Source organism: Nicotiana tabacum, chromosome 13 (assembly GCF_000715075.1).
Source record: "Nicotiana tabacum cultivar K326 chromosome 13, ASM71507v2, whole genome shotgun sequence".
Classification (NCBI taxonomy): Eukaryota; Viridiplantae; Streptophyta; class Magnoliopsida; order Solanales; family Solanaceae; genus Nicotiana; species Nicotiana tabacum.
In genome coordinates this window covers 33,206,705-33,223,641 of record NC_134092.1, presented here as the reverse complement: position 1 = coordinate 33,223,641, position 16,937 = coordinate 33,206,705, and the positions used below count along the sequence as shown (strand labels likewise).

At 36.2% G+C, this 16,937-nt stretch overlaps 1 protein-coding gene across 1 annotated transcript; it reads right to left on the bottom strand.

Annotated features, from left to right (window-relative positions):
* Positions 1-3,911: 3,911 nt before the first annotated feature.
* On the bottom strand, positions 3,912-15,730 carry LOC107759346 (DNA repair protein RAD16). Its single transcript, XM_016577259.2, has 16 exons — positions 15,524-15,730; positions 14,370-14,462; positions 12,898-14,099; positions 12,160-12,282; positions 12,002-12,075; positions 11,705-11,765; positions 11,461-11,607; positions 11,290-11,375; positions 10,325-10,394; positions 7,452-7,577; positions 6,757-6,984; positions 6,062-6,166; positions 5,817-5,969; positions 5,482-5,570; positions 5,331-5,411; positions 3,912-4,252 (listed from the first exon to the last, which is right to left on the bottom strand). The coding sequence occupies exons 1-16, from the start codon at positions 15,561-15,563 to the stop codon at positions 4,180-4,182; spliced, it is 2,751 nt and encodes a 916-aa protein (XP_016432745.1). The 5' UTR covers positions 15,564-15,730; the 3' UTR covers positions 3,912-4,179.
* Positions 15,731-16,937: the final 1,207 nt, after the last annotated feature.

Here is a 16,937-nt window from a genome sequence, read left to right as displayed (position 1 = left end):
TTCTTTGAACAACTAGAAAGTTTACCTCATTGACATCATTATCTTCATCCTCATCAGATTTTGCCATCAGTGCAAATATGGAGTCATATTCTGCAGCTTCGCTTTCAACGGCCATCATGGAGATGTTACCTTGTTCATCATCACCCTCAGATTCACTAGAGGAATCTCTCCAGGCGGCTAGAGCTTTCTTCACAACATTATCAGCGGTATCTCTTATCTTGAACTTCCTGTTGGGGACCGGGTTCCTCTTAACCGTCTTATTTGCGTTGTGTTTGTAATGGTCCTGCTTGTGGAGAGGGCAATCTTTGATGAAATGTCCTGGCTTTCTGTACATGTGACAACAATCATATCCTTTAGTGTTTCTGCTAGAGCTGCCCTTCTTTGAAATTTCTCTATTTCTACAAGCCATTTTCTGATATCTTCGAGTAAGATATGCCATGTCAGCGTCATCACCACTTGAGTCACTGTTGTCCTCCATGAGAACCAGGTTCTTCTCCTTTTTGGATTCTCTTCTTTTATAATCCTTCTTCTTTTCATCTCATTGGTTTTCAGATTTTCAATGAGTTTGTCAATAGTCAACTTCTGTAGATCATTGATTTCTGTGATAGCATTGACTTTGCTCTCCCAGGAACCTGCTAAGAAACTAAGTATTTTTTTGACCAGCTTGTTCCTTGGAATGATTTCTCCAAGGGAGTGAAGCTCATTAATGATGGAGGTAAAGCGAGTATGCATGTATTGGATAGACTCGTCCTCCTTCATCTTGAAGAGTTCATGCTCAATAGTAAGCATGTCGATTTTTGACTGCTTGACTTGAGTGGTTCCCTCATGTGAAACTTGGAGAGCCTCCCAGATCTCCTTGGAAGATTGACAGGCTGAGATGTGGTTGTACTCGTCTGGTCAATGCCACAATTGAGGATCTTCTTTGCTCTGAAGGTTTTCTCGATGGCCTTCCTATCAGCATCATTATATTCCATCTTTGTCTTTGGAACTGTAACTTTTCCCTCGCCAATGGTCTTCATGGGGACAAGGGGTCTATCATAAATAACATCTCATGACTCTGAGTCTTCTGTCATGATAAAGTCATGCATTCTTACCTTCCACCAGCCATAGTATTGGCCATTGAATCTTGGTGGTCTGTAGGTTGATTGTCCTTCTTTGAAATTTGGTGACCTGCTCTGATACCAATTGATGTAAGCTAAGGGTCTACCAAACTGTATAGAGAACCTGGTTCTCTATCAGTTCCCACAGTACACAACAGTAAGTAAAGAACACAACGATATTTACATAAAAAAAACTCCCAACTCACGGGATTAAAAATTATGACCTACACTGGTAGGATTCAACTTCACTAACTGAGCAAATTTTAGATTACAACCTATTGCAATCTAAGAATTAAACTCTTAATCCCTCACCTACTCACAATAACTATATTGTAAGCCTCTTTGTAATAACTCTATTACAAAGCTAACCACTCGACTAACTCTAGTCAAAACAACCATAAGAATAATGGTTTAAAAGGTGTCCTACGAATGCTTCTGAAAAAGTTGTATAGGAATTACAATTTAATAACACAAGACAAAGACACAACAATAGTAAAGGACACAGGACATAATCAATGTTGGAATCTAGTCCTTTGTTATGTTGCTGCTTTGTTCTTCAATACCTTGGAGAGAATGCAGGCGGCACACTTGAGAGAGAAAAAATCAATGTTTTGGTCTTTGCAAGTGTGTGTGAAATCCTTTGCCTCGTGTTGATAATATATGTGTAAGGTCATCAAAGATGATGCAAGGGAGTGTCTGATACACGACATGCTTCAACATTGTTGTTGTATTATTGTGTGTACAGTGCAACGGCTTTAATAGCTGTTAAAGTTGACATGTACTGTGATCGGAGGAACTGATCTCTATCTGTTCCCTCTCATGTTTCCTTATCTGATTTCATTGAGAATTGAACCAGATATTGACTCGTTGCTCTGAACGCTGAGGAACGAATTGTATCTGGTTTCCTATCTAGTTCATGAAATTTGTTAAATCATCAAAACAAAAGGCACATAACTTATCAGATATCTACCAAAGCAAAAGACAAGTCTTATAGATCGATTGTAAGACTAGCAATATTATATAGAGTGAATGTTGGGCATCTAAAGTCGAACATATCCATCAGACGGGTGTCATACTTATTCGAATTCTATAGTGGATGTGCGATCATACAGAAAATAGTCTAAAATGACCACATTTGGCAAAGGTGTCTAAGTAGCACACTTAGAGGATTAAACAAGAGAAACTCGCTTGAAATGGTTTGATTATGTCTTACAACGACATTAAATATACTTATTGATAGGTGTAAAAGTATGATGAGTGAAAATATCAAAAGGGGACAAGGTAAGCCGAAAATCACATGAAGAGAAATTTTCTTCAAAGCCTACAATCTTCAGGAGTCCATGAGAACTAGCAAAAATATGATACAATGAAAAAAAAAGTTTACGTGAGCGACACCAATTAATTGAAAATTTGTATAATAGTAGAATATAAGGAACTTAGGTGCAGAAGTTCTTTTTCTTAGAGTTCTTATTTTTAATTTTATATAATATTATATTGAGATAAATTTGAGATGAACTTAAAAGGAAGAAAGTAAATAGTGAGGAATCATATTGTTGATCTAATTTGTTTGAAATTAAGGTGCAAGTATTGTTGGTGAAGATAACTTTTCTCTATTCAACTCTTTAAAAATTAATTTTTAAATGCACACTTCACAAAAAATACATATAGATATAACTTCTCTCTATTCTATTTCTCAATTTTTTTTGAAAGGAAAATTATTTTTCGTTCGATATTTTAAAGATGGATAGACTTAGGCTTTGTTTATTTTTATTAGGAACTAGTTTCTGGCCACGTGTGTTGCACGTGTAGTACAAACTTTTCAAAAATTATATAAATATTATTAAAACATATAAAATAAATTATAAAGAGACAAAGTGCAAGTTAAAAATGATGAAAGAGATCACGTTTAGCAATCTGGTGATTGAACTCGAAAAGATTAATAGGATATCCTCGGAACATGAAAATGTGAACAATGATTTAATTAGGTATATACGATTTGTAATTATATTAATTTTAATATTATGAGGTACAAATAAGATAATAGCTGAATATAAGATTGTCTCGTATGGTTTTCATGCATAATATAATAAAAGAAAAATAAAAGTAGTGCAGCACGAGAGACTTCAATCTGGAGCCAATGGATCCAGTTTACCTTTTCTTTTTCCTTCTCTTTCTTGCCTATTTATCTTTTTTATTTGTAATCGTTTTCTCAGAAACTTTAAATATGTTTATAACATTTCTTATGTATATACAAATATTAATTTAGATTTTGGTACATAGTGTAAACTACATTTTTCCTTTACTACCATGAAGAAGAAGAAGAAGAAAAAGGGGTATGCCTGCTTCACCATGGATGATCAACATGCCAAGGATTTTCAAACTTTCTAATATACAATGAAATAATATGTAGGAGTACTTTTTTTATTTATACTTTTGGAATAATGTATGTCAAAGTTGGACTTCCAAGCGGGGGTTTGAATTAGTAGGATTTTAAAACAAATACCGAACACCATTCGAATTCAGAACAATGAAATGATGAATGCCTCAAAACAATCTCGTGTGCGTATATATATATACTAAATAAAAAAGACACAGGAAAAAAGAAATAGTTAGCAACAATTTCGACTTATATGCCATGAACAATTTCGACTTATAGCAATAGCAGTGGTGTTCCGATGGGGATTGTGGAGGCTGACAAAGGTAGTTAGCGATAGAAGTGGATCTTGGTGGTTGTAAGTTAGTTGGTCATAGGATTGACAATGAAAGTGATATGCACTATTCTTGTGTGTGTCCTAACCATCATTCGTTAACTTAAAACAATATGACACTGCTTCCATTCGTTAATCTGAAAAGAGAGTGCATTGCCCAAAAAGGTCTTCTGAAATTGGTATGAATATATTACAATTCCGGCACATGACAAAATCAAGGAGATGCAAAACCGACAGCCTTTCCCTCTGGATACATCAAAAGCAGTATTGCCTTTTCCTACTTGCAACACACTAGGTACAAGATTCGAGCAAGAAACGAAACAAGATCAAATGAGCTTTCTCACTGAACCAAGTAACGGAGCATAATATAATTAGGTTACGAACAAGAATTTCAAGTCTGCCTCTGTTAGCTTTCCCAAGGCCTCCGAAGAACCACCGACCGTCCTGCAAAACCATTAATATTGAATGTCAGGACATCAGAGAGAAAAGGGAGTGGCCGAGTAAAAGAGAGAAATCAGGCGCTAAGAGTAAAACGGAAAAAAGTCAATAATTTCTGTCCAAATGAGATTCGAGGGGAGATGCATCCGAGTGTTTATTTTTGCAACTTATATGAATGAGAAACCCTAAACAACCTATTTGAGCGTTCCATGTATAGCCCCATTTCAATCCCTAGCCAACCGTCTTATTTTTTAGTTGTAAACATCTCGACAACTAAACCTCAATCCCAAACAAGTTGGAGCTGGCTATATAAATTCTCACTGATCGGTCGTGGAAACAGCCTCTTGCAGAAATGCAAGGTAAGGTTGCGTACAATAAACCCTTGTGGTCCGGCCCTTCCCCAGACCTCGTGCATAGCAAGAGCTTAGTGCACCGAGCAGGTCCCTTTTTTTTTTTTACAGCAGAAAAAATTTACGTGATTCTCTGAATTTATCTTGAAATCACTTCTGAAGGAAACATTACGAAAATCACTCAACAGTTACAAGTCATCAAATTAGGGTTATAGGTTAGGACGTAGTCGAGTATGGGGTGAGGCTAGTTTGATAAGGGTGGCCTTAGACTGCTAGGGGTTTATGTTGTGCTCTCACTATCCTTTCGTTTTCGTAACATCGGGGCTTATTTTCTGGTTTTGTTATTGCATTTCAACTATTTTTTAGTACTTATGATGCTGATATTATTTCTTCTGGATTCCATCTCACTCTCTTTCGGTCCGAAGCCGATAGGAAGTGAAAGTCGCTGAGGTAAGTTCCGATAGAGCTAGGTTTTGGTTTCTGTCTGATGATACTAATATTATTGTCTCTCCCCTTCTCTTCTCGTCTTTTCCGTCTTCTTAAGCCGATGGTCTTTCAGAAACAACCTCTCTACTCCTTCGGGGTAGGGGTAAGGTCTGCGTACACACTACCCTCCTCAGACCCCAGTTATTGGATTTACTGGGTCGTCGTTGTTGTTGTAGTAGTAGTTACAAGTCATCAAATTACTCTCTGAATACACATGCAACTACCTCAATGAATTTGGACAAACTTACCCTTCAAAAACCAGTTCCTTCTTCTCTTGCAACTTTAGGATCCTCTCCTCAATTGTATTCTCAATCACAAATCTCACAATCCTAGATATGAGAAAACAACAATAAGTTCCTTTTCAACGGCATAGCAGGTTGAAGAAACACAAATACGCACCTGATTGGTTTATACTGCCCTATTCGATGGATTCTATCTTGGGCTTGCTGCTCCACAGCAGGATTCCACCAAGGATCCATCAAGAAAACCTAGTAAAGTTCCAGAGAAGAGCGATAAGGAAAATAGTCTAGGTCATCAAACAAAAAATTACAAGTCCATATAGAATCTAAGCTGGTTCTTTAGGTGCACAGAGAAGATAAGTTAAAATATCTCAAACGAAGCAAAATATTTGGAACCTGAAAAGCAGAAATAATGCAACAATAGATTCAAACCACTTGGTATTTAAAAAGAAATGAAGAGTCCGCATTCACAGGGAAAGGAAAGAAACTCCTTACATGTGATGCCACTGTAAGATTGAGGGCAACACCTCCAGCTTTTAAGCTCATAAGGAATATCCTGCAATCTGGATCCTCAGTAAATCTTGTAATTGCAGAATCTCTTGCAGTTATAGACATGGATCCAACTAATTGAACACAACTGATGCCCGACTGCCAAATGCACACAAGACATGCTTCTTGCTGTAATTACTGATGGCAAAAGGAGGGATAGGTGTGAAGGGGACAAAGATAAAATGTCTTACCTTCTGTAGAGAATAGTGTATCAGATCCAAAAACGATGTGAATTGGCTGAAAACTATTGCTTTTGCAGAACCATCTCTTTCAACCATGAACCTTATTTCTTCTCTCTAGAACCAAATAAAACAAGTAATGAGAATGAAGCATACACTTCACATACAAAGTTCACCTTAACACTTCACATAGGGGTTCTTGCTACCATAACAGAGGTACTGTAAATATTCACAAGAATAATATTAGAAGAATCTAAGCCAAAATGTCAAAGGATATAAATAACAATGAGACCACATAGAAAATTTATTATTCCTCAATTAGTTTCCACTTCAAAATGGGGGCAATATTTGATGCAACATTGACAAATGGCAAGCAGATCTTCCATAGACCTCATCTGTTCCCAAGTTAGCACACAACCGAACCTGACAAGAAATTCTCAATTTTCCTAGGTGCCTATCAAGCAAATTCACCAAGAAACAATCTAGAAAGACAGAAAGTATCATCCTGAACTTCTACATGCACAACATCATCTAGGTACTATATCTGGTAAGTTAGATGGTATAGGAGTCTGAGGAAATATATTTAGTGCCTGCAAATGATGCAGTATAGCAGCCCCTAGTACTCTTTGTGAGAGGAAAAGAAAATCATAAAGCAAAAGAGAAAGGCAAGATAAAATATAGTTATTGATGGGACAGTAATCTTATACCAAAGCATCTATTTTTGTGCTTGTCTGGAAATCATTAAGACGAATTCTGTTCAGTATACTTGATGACCTAAACCCTTTGACATGCGGTTTAGTTTTCTGATCCCCCTTGTCATTTGCAGTGAAATCCACTGTAAGTGGTTTAGAACATGAAGGGCATGACACTTGCCCCACGCTTGCAGAAAAATCTATCAGACATGACTTGCAAAAGACATGTGTGCAAGAAGCAACCTGCCATAGTCAAAAGAGACGCACAGTTTTATAAGAAAGCTGGTTCAAACAGCAGAATAATAGTTAAGGAATTCAAAGCATTTTAGGTTGTCAAGAAATGAGGTACAAGAATTCAGATCATAAAGTTCACAAGTTTTATGAAGTCCTTTTAGGTGTAAAAGGCATTCCTAAAAGCACTTCTAGTAAAAAATTGAGTGTCTTTCATACAGTGCTGGAAAAGAATTTGCAGAAGCTCAGGCACTTACAAAAAGACTTGAGAAGCTATTAGGAGTAGCTTTTAAAAAAAGGAACATAGTAGATGCAAATTATGAGAAATATGGCCACATTAAGATTTGAAATATCAATCATATAGTATACAAAATATTAATGTAGTGCAAGTACGAACACCATCAAATCCAATTTCTTGATGAGCTTGTTCCGTTTTTGCCTTTCTTTTCTAATGAAAGGGGGAGGGGATGCAAACTCACAACTGGATCTTCTACTGGATCATGACATAAACCACATGGTTGTTCAGCATAGCCAGAATCATCAGTGTTTCCACTTCTAGCCAAAGCAGTACTAGAGTATACCACAAGGTAAGGATGATCAACTGCCTGCGGTCAGACCAGAAATAAAATAAAGTAAAAATAAAATCAATCAAATACAAGCAAAATTTTACAAAGTGATCATTTTTAAGAAAGAAGCATGAATATCATAGAAAGTCAAATTGTGCGCTTTACTACAAGAAGTTTGAACTGTTTATTTTTTTAAGGACCTACATTTATCACGGAACTTCAGAAGATGCAACAGGAGAAGGCAAGGTTTGTATATAAGGTCATGTAATGGAGGACAACATCCCAAATACAGAAAATCTTGGGCCACAGCATGCTTAAAAGAGCAAAATAATCAGAGTACCCACTTGCAATCACAAAGAAGACTAACGAAGTTAAAGCTCGTTCTTGTTCTTGCATGATACTTCTTTAATCTAGGAATTAAAAATAAGAATAACAAATCGGTACTTCAATATGAAAAGAGTTTCAGAAAACACTTTCTGTATATGCAATTTGACGTATGACATGCTATTGCATAAGTGCCATTTAACTAAACAAGGACATTGCAGGATTGTGTCCATCAAAGTTAAATTATTAACAAGGGGGCCGTAGGCCAGATGGGAATCCTTGTCTAACATTTCGCCACACTAGATTACGTATCAGGCAGATTTCATATGATCCAAACCAACAGTGAGTTTAGCATCTTAAATTTTTGTCACATAATGTTCTCCTTTTTCATTGATTTGTCATCCAAATACTGCATTCACTTACACAAACTTAAATTCAATAAGACATCATGTAAATATTACAGATAAGGGATGCATAGCCTAGTGGGGAACTCCCACCACCTCCAATCATATGAACGAGGGTTTGAGTAACCGAGGAAACATAGTAGAAAATCATGTTGGACTCCTTGGTACAGTAGTAGGGGGGTTCATGGGTGGAGTTTTACACTTTATCATATAAAAAGAATAGTAATGAAAATATTACAAGAAAAAATTAAGTACAGAAAACAATGGAGAAAGGAAAAAGAGATTAGTAAAATTGAAAGAAAGTACATGCCAAAAAGAAATGGATTCAAAAAAAGGAAAAAGCAAGAATATACAAAAATATTGAAGGTAAAAATAAACGGTGAATAAAAGATATAGTAAAAATATTACCGAAAAAATGCTTAAGGAAGAATATAAATGATGCGAGATGGGGGAGGAATGTCAACACTGATCTAGACTCAAGCAGCCGTGGCAGGTGAGGACAAAACTGCAATAGATGCTGCGGAAGGGAGGAAAACACTTGAGCAGACTGGACAGTAGTCAGAGAGGAATAGAGTGGCATTTGAAATTGCTTTGGTTCAGCTATTTTGGAAGACTTAGCTTTAAACATGTTGCTTGTTTGGATTAGGTCGTGTTCCAATAACCATTAAGTTGAGTTTGACTAGAAATCAAAATTAATTTGCTTTTTCAAAACTGACTTGAGTTGGTTTCTATTTTTGGGACCACCAACTTTCAGTTGGTTTCTTGAATACTGGTTTGGTTTACTAAATCAAAAAGCTTTGCTATTTGTTTTCAGATATGTTTTCCAGAATATTTAGAAAACAAATTGGGTAAGGAAGTAATTGAAGAGAAAGGAAGAAGGAAAAGAAAAGAGGAAGAAATATCAACAGAATTTCTATTCATAATTGAGGAGCATGTTTTTTTCACCTAGATTCACAGGGGACTAGCATCCTGAACTATAATATTATACCTTCCCAGGTATACTTTATTTGGTGATTGCAGATAATTTGTTCTGACCCAGACTTGTAACAAACAGCAGGTAACTCTATCCAGCCTAATTCAGAGGCTAATACTACGAACCAAGTGATCCTAACAAATGAGGTTATCAAAAAATGATCCTAATAATTGAAGTATAAAACTATATCTCCAGTAAGAAAATTTAAACTACATCTCTTGAATTTGCCCCAAATAATATGATTCAAATCATTAAAAATGCATTAGATCCACTCTTCATTTTTTGAGAGGAAACATAGGGACAGCGACGTCCACAATGTCGAAATGAGGACGAGAAGTTCAGGATGTGCTAGGTTTGCCAGTAGTGGCGATGTTGAACTGCTAGTAACACTGGTGCGAAGAACAAGTAATTATTTCCGTGAAAGGGATCAGTGGAAGGCTTAACAGGTTACCTTCAGCTTATGTTGGACACATGGTTATGGCCACTGTCAAGAAAGGTAAGCCAGATCTTAAGAAAGTTATGCCTGCAATTATTGTTCGCAAACCATGGGGTAGAAAGGACGGTGTTTACATGTACTTTTAAGATAATGCTGGAGTGATTGTGAATTCAAAGGATGCAATCACTGGCCAAGTTGGGAAAGAGTGCGCTGACCTTGCCCTTGGATCCCAAGTGCTGTCAATGCTATTCTGTAGAAGCAGAGTTGCCAAGTAGTTTACAATTCTTGTTTTTGATGGTTTCTCTAAGTTTTTGGAAATCTAAGGCTTTCGTCTTTGTGAGAATTAATTGCTCCAAGTTTTGCAGTACTACAAGATTTTCACCCATTAACAACATCAAATATTTCATTTCCATGGTTTAGTGCTTTTATCACAATGGATACAGATGTATCAATATGTTTCTTTTTTTTTTTGATAAGGGTGTATCAATATGTTTCTTCTAGAAAAGAAAGAAATGCATTAGATCCATCGTTTGAAGGTTTAACAATTAACCAATAGCAGCAAAAGACTGTCATTCACAACTAAAGCTAATAAATGCAGGTACCAATACATTATCCAGAACAGTTCAGATTGAAAACATGATCTTCATACCTGTCGCAGGCGTGTGAGTAGATCAAAAATGTGAGCATAGTTATTCATCAGAGTACCAGCTTGAATGTATCTGCACCAAAATACATCAGGAATAAAACAATATAGCAGTAAGGAAAAAATACAATGCTTATTCCGGCGCTCATTTTTAACTTTTCACAAGGTAAAAGTAGCAGGTATTGAGCATTTTCCAGAGAAAAGATGTAAGATGATTATTTTTCAGGATTTCCAAGAAATAAACGCCTGTATCGTCCAGGATGACTTAACACACAGCAATCAGATGAAACACAAAAGTAGTCAATCCAAAGACCAAAGAAAAATAACAACAGCAACAACAACAACCCTGTGTAATCCCACAAGTGGGGTCTAGGGAGGGTAGGATGTACGCAGCCTTACCCCTACCCCCTACCCTAGAAGGGCAGAGAGACTTTCCGATAGACCCTCGGCTAAAGAAGATGGAAATGGAAGAAGCGCTGATAGCAAGTCATAGCAAGACAATATATTTAGAAAACTAAATCGAAGATAGCAATAGAGAATATGAAAGAAGTGCCGATAGCAAGTAATAGCAAGACAATATATTTAGAGAACTAAATCCAAGATAGCAATAGAGAATATGAAAGGAGCACTAATAGCAAAGTAAGGAAGTACTGATGTCAAGTAATAACAAAACAAGATATGCGATAATAGCAAACTCACGATAAAAAGGGTACCACACTAACACTAATACTATCGAACTAATGAAGACAAGGAGAAACGCACGACTACCTACTAATCTTCTACCCTAATCCTCAACCTCCACACCCTCAAAGAAAAATAACACACAAGGAAAAAACCATGAGCTTCCCTAGTTAAACAAATTGAATGAGAGAACTTTACCACGAGCAGCAAACGGAGAGCAAAAGCAAAGATGACTTTCAAACAAGAAAAAAGTCTAGTTGCATAAGTAATGATTAAAATAGATGACATACGTATTAAATTGTGCCTGACTTTCATTGTACAGTGATGTGTAATAGTCTTCTTCTTTAACATCCAAAGAATCTTTGCGCAAGGTAACCTGAACGCGAAAATCAGTAACCAGCTAAACTGGAGAGAAAATGATTATGAACTCAAGCAATGCGTTAATGTGGGACAGAACTTACAATCCTGGGAGGAAGTGCAAGATCAGCAGCCCTTCCCTTTTTAGTACGTCTTAGCAATATGCTTTTCAAAATTTTGTGTTTCAACAAAACCATCGCATCTCTACCAGTCCCACGATTCCCTTGAGATTGTATGGGTGAGGCAATATACTAGAAACAGAAGATGTACCAACCTCTATGTTAGCAAATCTCTTTTTCTCAGTAATAAAAGGAAGCACCAAAATAATTATATGAATTTCATACTTACTTTATTCCACCAACAAAAGTGCCGAACAGATTTGTGGGGGCAATGTGGGCAGTCGGTTGAGCTACGACAAATATAAATATCAAAGGAAACAGAATACAAGAGATTTCACCGAAAGTCAAAAAAGAAAAAGAGATTCAAGTAAGAAAAACTTCAACAGTCATTGAAACATATTGTATGACATATTCTCTGCTAAAAACGTAAAGAAATAACAGAGTAAAAGTAAAATAAATCTCGAGAAATATGTTTCTTTCTCCAACCAGGTTAGGTGCAAAGATCAGAAAGAAGCTTTAAGTCTACCTATAGTCCAACACTCTGCAATCACAATCTTTGCAGAAGTAGTACGAGTAAGGAATCATTTGCAGGAAACGAACCTGTCCAAAAGTAAAGCATGTATTTAGTTTCACAGTACGTTAACGACAACGTCGACAAGAGAGCATTAATAACAAGAAACTTACAAGTGAGTACAACTCTCCTACACGGTTCTGGAGGGGAGTACCGCTTAACGCCCACTTATAAGAAGATTCTAACGCAAAAATAGCTCTTGCAGTATTGCAGCGTCTATCTTTCACATAATGGGCCTACGCCACAAAATGCAATAAGTTAGCAAACAGAGAATAGAATGCACATGCTTCACTATGAAGACCAAAATTAACATTACCTAGTCAAAAAAGAAAAATAAGGGTAGGAATCCCAAACTAGATTGCACATAAAAGTTTCATATCATGAGCAATTGAGTATTGCAATGTGCTTCAGGACAATGACAAACACTTTTCATTCTCTCTTTATTCTAAAGGATGATTACGTCAAGCCTTGTATAATACGTGCAAGCTTTCACCCAGAGTGTTAAAGCAGTTAGCTAAATCAGTTTCATATGCACCACACCAATCTTCATTCTGTAGCTCCTTAAAAAATCACCATTTTGATCCCTAGATTCCACCTTTACATACTTTATGAATAGCTTGATTGTCTGGAAGAAAACTGATCTTGGAACTACAACTTACCAATATAGGAGGATGAATGCTTACAGGAAGAAAGTGAAAGAAAAGCAAATGAGAACCATATCTAGGGAAACCAACAAGTTTCACGAACATCAGAGAAAACTATAAATGTGAACTTCACGAAGATGCCAACCAAAGAAAGCGACAATATCTAAACGAATGAGCAAGTCTATGACTCTATTTATGCATGATTACCTCATCCAAAATTATACGGTTCCATTTTACAGAGTGCAAAATTGACTTCCTCGTGATCATATCTTGATCAACACCGGTTGCATCATCAATAGAACCAGCATCTGTCTTGATCTTGCGCTTCACGCCCTTCCCACGACCTCTTTTACTACCTGTCTCAATCTCTGAATCACTGTCTGTCTTAGCCTTGCCTTTAATAGATTCTTTTTTCAGCTTTGACATCTTTCCTCCAGGCTTTAACTTCTTCCTCTCCTGCTTTGATTGCTTAGCAGTTCTAACAGCATCTGGTCCACAGAAGTATCTCTGGTGAACAGACAACTTTTGTTCATAAAAAGATTTTCCACACCACTGGCATTTTTCTTTTGGTGGCATCACATTTTTCCTATACTCAGCCTCCACTGTGGAGTATGTGGTGATAACAAAATCATATTCTGCGAATTTGTGGATATTTTTCTCCCTGTTTGCACCATGATAAACAAGAATTTTGTTGCTTCCTTTAGTGGTAAAGCGGTCAATCTCACTGACCCACTGAATCACAGCAACAACAGGACATATAACAAGAGTTCCTTTCACTGCTGGGAGCTCCTGGGAAGTACAAGGGGCAGATGGCAGTAAACTGGATTCAGAAATTGCTTGCCCTAATTCGCGTTTAGCAAGCACAAGAGCTATAGCTTGAACAGTCTTTCCCATCCCCATCTCATCGGCAAGAACACCGCCTCTAGCAGTAGATTCTTCTTGCTTCAATGCCCAAGCCAACCACTCTTTCTGGTACCTCAGCAACGGCATGAGCAAATCAGATGGTGTCTCAGCAGTTTCATTCACCAACCCGTTCTGATAATCCAAGTCTAAATCATTTGTATAGTTTTCAGCCATCCACCGATCGTTCTCTTCTTCCCAGATCTCCCACATCAAAGTGGGTCTCTTCTTTTTATTCTTGTCACGGTTCTTCTTCCTATCCTCTATCCTCCCCATCAATAGAAGGTAGCCACTATCTACTTCAACCCCACATCCTACTTCATTCATCATCCAATCTACATGCTCCTCGTCTACCTGCTCTTCCTTTGATTTGATATTCTTACTGCCCCTCTTTCTAGAGGATCCTACTTTCCTTCTTTTTATTATATTGGACAAAACTTCCTCACTGAAATCATTATCAAGAACTCCATTAGTTTGGGATTCCCTCAACAAATTAAATATATCTTCGTCTGCAAAGACAATGAAACAAATTAGTACAATCATATAATTAACCGCTCATGTGCTATTCAAAGGCACATCCATGTTTGTCTGCATGAGCTCTAAACGTAGCCAATGGGAAATATGTAAGCATCATGCATCAGCTAAAAGAAAATCCCAGCATGCTGTAAAAATGTCTCTGTAGTCGCAACAATTAGAAAAGACCAAATTGAGGACATATCAATTCCGTATTGTAAACAGATAACATTTGCATGAAGAATCAAAGTTATATAGAATAATACCTTCGTCACTGCTTCCGATGTAATCTGAATCCGAAGACATAGGAAGAAAATCATCCTCATCAGAGCTATCCTGATATTGGTAGCTTCCTTCTCCTACTTTCACAATTCACATTCAAGTCCAACCACATCATTTACCTTATATACAAACACATACATATAGGATATAGATATGTATAACACATGCCATGCAACAGAAATACTTTATCACACACAGGGCAGCCTGGTGCACTAAGCACCCACTATGCGTGGGGTCTAGGAAAGGGCTGGACCACATTGGTGTATGTACACAGACGTTGTTTCCGCGGCTTGAACCCATTACCTCCTGATCACTCGGCGGCAACTTTTATCGTTGTGCCAAGGCTCCCCTTCAAATGCTTTATCACACACCAAAAAAAAATTAAAAATTAAAAATGAATTCTTTTAAACAAAATAGGTCCATTTGTTTCTAAGGATGGGGACAAACTCAAAAAAGACTTCCTTTTGAAACATTACAGAAGACAACCATCTCAGTTCAATCACTCAATCAATCAACCCCTTGATCCTTAATCACAAGTCAGTTAGGGTCAAAACATTTTTTTAAGGATCAAGGGGTTGATTGATTGAGTGATTGAACTGAGATGGTTGCTACCTCATATCAACACAAATACCAGGAAACTCTATCCACGAGGCTTGGGAATGTAATTAAAAAGGATTTCTACAATCAGTAAAAATCCCCTCCAACTCTTCAACTGCCAAGTCACCCCACTTGGGTATATATATCCTCTATATTAGTTCCTCTTATTCACATCCATTCCATTTCAAGACTAAATTTGAAACAAAAAGAAAAAAAAATGGAATTTTTGAAACAAAATAGACTCATGCATTTCTATGGATTGGGGACAACAGAAAACAGAACTTCCTTAACCCTTAATCACTAATCACAAATCAACCCCTTATTACTTAATCTTCTATACCAATTTCTCTGTGCACATCCATTTCATTTCTAAGACTAAATAATTTCCAATTTGCTCGAGCAATCAGTAAAAACTCCAAGAAAAAAAATAAAAATAAGTAAAATCACACCAAAAGAAAAGGAAAAAGTGTATGATCGCACATGTATAGATAGAGGACTAGAAATAAAAAAAAGGGAGTGAAAGAAAAGACTTTGAGCGAACCTTTGATCGAAGACGAAGAAGGGAAAGAACGGAGCTTCATTTTTTCACTGAAATGGAAGAGATAATACTTAGAAATTAGGGTTTTTGCAAGAGAAAAGGGGACGAAACACTTAACGGTTGTGACTACCGACTAGTGTCCCTTTTCCCTGGAGAGAGAGAAAGAGAGTGTGTGTTGAGAAGAGAAGAAGGAATAGGAACTTGTGCGGCGGGAAAGCATATTTATAATTGCAAGAAATTAATAAGGACAAATGCTGGGACCACTATTGGGTGATGTAGAAAGGTAAAAACATTTAAACTCTTCTTAAAGGTTCGGATTTATTTTCTAAAAATGAAGAATATATACTTAAAAGATTAAGTTTGTGAAAGTAAAAAATTCTTATAATTATTGTTCTTGCACTATGAATATAAAATTATGAAAAATTATCAATTAGTTGCTAATAAAATTTAGATAAGCTGGTACATTTATTTGATGAAGTTCTTTTTTATCTATTTAGGAGTTTTGTAATCATAGAAGTAACCAGAATATATAATGTTAGAGAACCCTAAATTATTTAGTATTGTATTGTAACATGTTTAACTATAGCATAACGCCAACGACTTGTAAAGACGATCCAACAAGATATAAATTTGAAGAAAAAAAGTTAGTTCGACTAAACTAATAAATTCTTCGCACTACTGAAATAATACGATTCGGATTGAAACGCAATTGATTAATTGATATATGTGTAGTTTGAATGAAAAAACATGCACTCGCTATTAACAATGTGCAAATTCTTTCTCTTTTCTTGGGTTGCGATGAGAGTGGCTCTTTCTTTAATTGTCTTGGAATTGACATGAATGTCAAATGTCGTGCTCAAGAAGCTTTGCAATGTGACAGTGTGGAACTCAGTAAATAGTGAAAAGTGAAAACATCTAGGTTGTACTATACCATTGAGTTTCATTTAGATAATCCTTCGTGCAAATATTATTAGCTAATATATTATGTACGGGTTCAACTGAATCCATAATTTACGACGCGGAGTAAAAATTTGTATGTAAAAATTTATTAAAATTGCAAAAATAGTAGATCTGAACCCATAACTTTAAAAATATAATGAGTTCAATGATAAAAATTTTAAAATTGAACCCATAGGAATTAAATCGTGGATCCGCCTCCGGCTAAAATGTTATATTAAGTAGTACTCCATTATTTAATTCACTAGTTTTGTTGTTAATTTAAATAATTGATTAGTCATTGATCATTGTTATTTTTTATGAACGAACAAATTTATCTATAAAGACAAAATTGAAATTTGATTTTACAAATTAATCTAATGATTATGATCGAATTTAGTATTTTGTTTGCCTTATGTTATTACTTTTCAATTATTGGCAAATTATTAATTTCTTGTTAAAATATATATATATATATATA